Source organism: Octopus bimaculoides, chromosome 20 (genome assembly GCF_001194135.2).
Source record: "Octopus bimaculoides isolate UCB-OBI-ISO-001 chromosome 20, ASM119413v2, whole genome shotgun sequence".
In the NCBI taxonomy this organism is placed as follows: domain Eukaryota; kingdom Metazoa; phylum Mollusca; class Cephalopoda; order Octopoda; family Octopodidae; genus Octopus; species Octopus bimaculoides.
In genome coordinates, this window is record NC_069000.1 from 36,525,709 (window position 1) to 36,530,646 (window position 4,938).

Here is a 4,938-nt window from a genome sequence, read left to right on the forward strand (position 1 = left end):
AAAAAAAAGGAAAAAAAAAGGGAAATCCGGAATGAATTACATGTAAAAATTCTTAAGGAGGGGTTTAATTAGAGCTGATTTAATTAGGGCTAAACAAAAAAATAGAAAAATATGCAAAATTCTGTACTTACCATTTCTGTCTTCTCTTGAATATTCTTCTCCAAATTTTCCAACTTATCTGTTAGAAAACTACATTCTTGAACTTTTTCTTTAAGTAGATTCTGAACATCAGTAGACTCATTGTATACTCCAGAAATGTCTGTTAAAACATGTACATGCAAACATATAAAAATATATTGTATAAAGATTGCAATCTGCAGTTAAAAATTGATGCTATTTATAGAAACATACATCACTTTTTCCTTGTGCAACCAGCCAATCCCTTCTGAACACCATGAAAAAAGCACTTAGTATACTCTGTAAAGTAGTTGGCATTAAGATGGGCACCCAGCCATAGAAATGATGCTAAAGATGACAGTGGAGTTTGATGTAGCCCTCAAGCTTGCCAGTTCCCTACCAAACCATGCCATCCATACCAGCATGGAAAGTGGATATAAAATGATGATAATGAGTAGATAATAATAGATAAACTCACAACGGGCTTGTTTCAGTTTCCATCTACCAAATCCACTCACAACAGATTGGTTGGCCCAAGAAGACACTCATCCAAGGGGACATGCAGTAGGATTGAATCCAAAACCATGTTGTTGGGAAGCAAACTTCCCAACTACTCAGCTAAAGCTCAGTACTCAACTATAATATGGTGGTGATGCTAGTTTCTTTCATAGTTACCCAGAAAATAGACTGACTGACATAAGTAGAGTCGCACATTTCTTGCCAAATCCCAAGTCAGCAGAACTGTGATCAAAGTTGTTCCATTCATGACTATTAAGCATCCATCCTTGACCACCACAATTAGACAGTTGATCATCATCATCATCATCATCATCGTTTAACGTCCACTTTCCATGCTAGCATGGGTTGGACGATTTGACTGAGGACTGGTGAACCAGATGGCTACACCAGGCTCCAATCTGATTTGGCATGGTTTCTACAGCTGGATGCCCTTCCTAACACCAACCACTCCGAGAGTGTAGTGGGTGCTTTTACGTGCCACCAGCACGAAGGCCAGTCAGGAGGTACTGGTAACGGCCACGCTCAAAATGGCATATTTTACGTGCCACCGGCACAGGAGCCAGTTCGGCGGCACTGGCAACGATCTCGCTCGAATGTCTTTACACATACCACTGACACAAGTGCCAGGAAGGCAACTCTGGGCACAGGTGCCATCACGTCTTCGCAAGCATGAAAACTACATTATCCAAAAACCAACATGACTTTCTTTTTTCCAACCTTGACTATGTCGATTAAATTTATACCCCACAAGCTGGAGATATAACATGCTAATCACATGCAAATCAGTGCTTACTACACAATATGAAAAGTGAAGAATTCTGGAAAGTCCCCCTACTACTGAAAACAAGTTAATTTGGTTCATGTTTCTCAAGTGTACACACACACACGACCAAGTGTACTCAGTTCCCACACAATAAGGGTTACACCATCATTTGGTTGCAATTTATAGCAAGTCAAGAAACTATGTAGGTGCATGCTCAGAGATGCCTGGTGCCTTGCTGTACTCAAGAAGACCTGTACTCTGCAGAAGTGTTAAGACCGGGCCCTCCGGTGGTGTAAAGCACTTGTGGCAGTGCCATGTAAAAGCGCCCGTGTGGCACCATGTAAAAGCACTCATGCAGTGCCACATAAAAGAGCCCATGTAATAACATGAAAAAGCACCTGTGTGGTGCCATGTAAAAGCACCCAGCACATTCTGTAAAGTGGATGGCATTAGGAAGGGCACCCATCTGTAGAAACCATACCAAATCAGAATGGTGCATCTCCTCAGCTTGCCAGCTCTGGTCAAACCATACAATCCACGCCAGCATGGACAACGGATGTTTGATGATGATGATGATGAGGATGATGAAAAGGGAACACAATGGTATTGCTGATGTCTAGGCCAATGACCAAGAAGTCAGTTGCTCAACACCCAAATCCCTTCCACTCCCTGTTTTAGTTAAAAACAATGGAAAGAAAACGTATAAAAATAAGATCAAAAAGGTAAAAAATGATTCCTTACTTGGTTTTTGGAGGGTTGAATTATTTGAGATCTCTTCTTTTATTTCACTAGATTCTTTGTTCGTTGATTCATTACTAGTTCCAGGTGTCACACACAACTAAAAAGAATTAAAAAGAAAAGTAAAAAAGAAAAAATCCCACCAAAATCAAAGAGAAAAATGCTTTTCATAATAAGAACCCTTAAACAATGGACATCATCCATATGTATGTATGTATGTATGTATGTATGTATGCATGTATGCCCACACAGACACACACATCATCATCGTTTAACGTCTGTTTTCCATGATGGCATGGGTTGGACGGTTCAACTGGGGTCTGGAAAGCCAGGAGGCTGCACCAGGCACCGGTCTGATCTTGCAATGTTTCTACAGCTGGATGCCCTTCCTAACGCCAACCACTCTGAGAGTATAGTGGGTGCTTTTTACGTGCCACTGGTAGGGGCCAGAAGAGGCTGGCATTGACCATGATAGGATGGTGTTTTTTACGTGCCACCAGCACAGAAGCCAGTCAGGGTAAGGGGGCTGGCATCAACCACGTTCGGATGGTGCTTTTTATGTGCCACCAGCACAAGGACCACAATTACAATTTCCATTTGATTTCATTTTGATGTTGATGTACTTGACTCAATAGGTCTCCTCAAGCATGGCATGTTGCCCTATGATCCAAGGGTACTTTTTGAGTTGGCTGGTTATGAGACGCTGGTGTAGGTTACAGCTGTGATCTCACTTTATTTGCCGAGTCTCCTCAGTCACAGCACCCCAACAATCAACATCTACAAAATTCCACTTGTAAGGCTTCGGTAAACTTTTTTGTAGCCTCAGATAACTAATATAAGTAATGTTTTGTGAGCAGAATTTTGGAGACATAAGTTGTGTAGAAGCTCACAATGTGTGTATGTATTTACATATACAAATATATGTACGTATGTAATAATAGGTGCAGGAGTGGCTGTGTGGTAAGTAGCTTGCTTACCAACCACATGCTTCCAGGTTCATTCCCACTGTGTGGCACCTTGGGCAAGTGTCTTCTACTATAGCCTTGTGCCGACCAAAGCCTTGTGAGTGGATTTGGTAGGTGAAAACTGAAAGAAGCCTGTCATATATATGTATATATATATATGTATGTGTGTGTATGTGTTTGTGTGTTTGTGTTTGTCCCCCCAGCATCGCTTGACAACCGATGGTGGTGTGTTTACGTCCCCATAACTTAGCGGTTCGGCAAAGAGACCGATAGAATAAGTACTAGGCTTCCAAAGAATAAGTCCTGGGGTTGATTGGCTCGACTAAAGGTGGTGCTCCAGCATGGCCACAGTCAAATGACTGAAACGAGTAAAAGAGTAATATGTGTATTGGTGTAAAAATTTTATAATCAACTGAGTTTAGATTGGAGCCTGGTGTTGCCATCCAGTTTCACCAGTCCTCAGTCAAGTCGTCCAACCCATGCTAGCATGGAAAGCGGACGTTAAACGATGATGATGATGATGATGATAGTCTTAAAAGCATTGGTCTTTAATCCTTCAGTGTTAAAACAGGCCATATCCATTCCAAATATTCTACCTGTCCTATTCAAACTGGCTGGATCTCACTTCTCATATCTACCGTATAATGACATTCTAAAAATAAAACAATCACATCATCAAAATCTCAAGGCTACAAAATAATGCATGATTAATTCAAAACAATGTGAATAAATAAGCATTGATCTGAAGTAATCTAAATGCTAAAGGGTTAAGTATTTTTTTTAATTGATTGTATTGAACCTAGCACTCATTTCAGTTTAGTGTGGAAACTAAACTAGATGAAAGCTGTGCAAATGTGTATGACATTTAAGGATGTGTATGAATGAAGCAAGCAAATTTTTTCAATTGATTATTAAGATAAAGAACAAGGGCAGAAAAATTGATGAAGAAGTCAAAATTGAATTATCAAATTAAAACAACCTATTTTTAATTGGAAAAATCAAATGTAAATACCTGATCTTTTTTTGTCAGTTGAGACTGTAGACATAATGCTTGATGTCGAAGTTCTTCAATTTCTAAGTCTTTGTCCTTAATTTCATTATATTTCTTTGCAATGTCACCTTTTAGCTCTAACAATGATCCTTGAAGTCTGGAATATTTCTGATGAATAGTATCCAATTCATTAGTCTGACATTCATAGAGATTATATTTCTCTTCCAACGCCTTCTTGAGATCTGACTGAACACCAGCATGAGTTATTTCTAATGACTTAAGGTTTTTAGACAGAGAGTTATATTCTTGGGTCTTAACCACAAGCTGCTTTTCCAAATCATTAATTTGATTTTCTTTATCTTGCTTCAAAGCAGCTAATTCATTGGACAGCTCGATTTGCTCTTTACGTTTTTGATCAAGCTCACATGCAAAGTGCTTCTCAGTCTCCATTTTCCCTGCTTTAAGTTCAGACAATTCTCTGGAATGTGCTAAACATTCTTCTGACTTCTCAGACAATTTCACTTCTAGTTCCTTTACTGTTACATTTTCCTCCATTTTCCCTTCCTTAAGTTCAGACAATACTTTCGTAAGAGCTAAACATTCTTCTGACTTCTCAGACAATTTCTTTTCTAGTTCTTTCACTATTTCACTCATCTCTCTTTTTCCTTCCTTAAGTTCAGACAATTCTTTGGAAAGAGCAGAACATTCTTCTGACTTCTCACACAATTTCTCATCTAGTTCCTTTACTGTTACACTCTCCTCCATTTTTCCTTCCTTAAGTTCAGATAATACTTTCGTAAGTGCTAAACATTCTTGTGATTTGTCAGATAATTTCTCTTCTAGTT

General features: G+C 39.2%; 1 protein-coding gene across 1 annotated transcript in view; it reads right to left on the reverse strand.

The window, feature by feature from the left end:
- Nucleotides 1-4,938, reverse strand: part of LOC106873870 (centromere-associated protein E) — a 53,424-nt gene that overhangs the window by 16,449 nt on the left and 32,037 nt on the right. The window contains 3 exon segments of the mRNA XM_052974967.1: nucleotides 132-259; nucleotides 2,141-2,237; nucleotides 4,115-4,938. The exon segment at nucleotides 4,115-4,938 is cut by the window's right edge and continues 4 nt beyond it. Coding sequence (XP_052830927.1) covers nucleotides 132-259; nucleotides 2,141-2,237; nucleotides 4,115-4,938 — 1,049 coding nt within the window.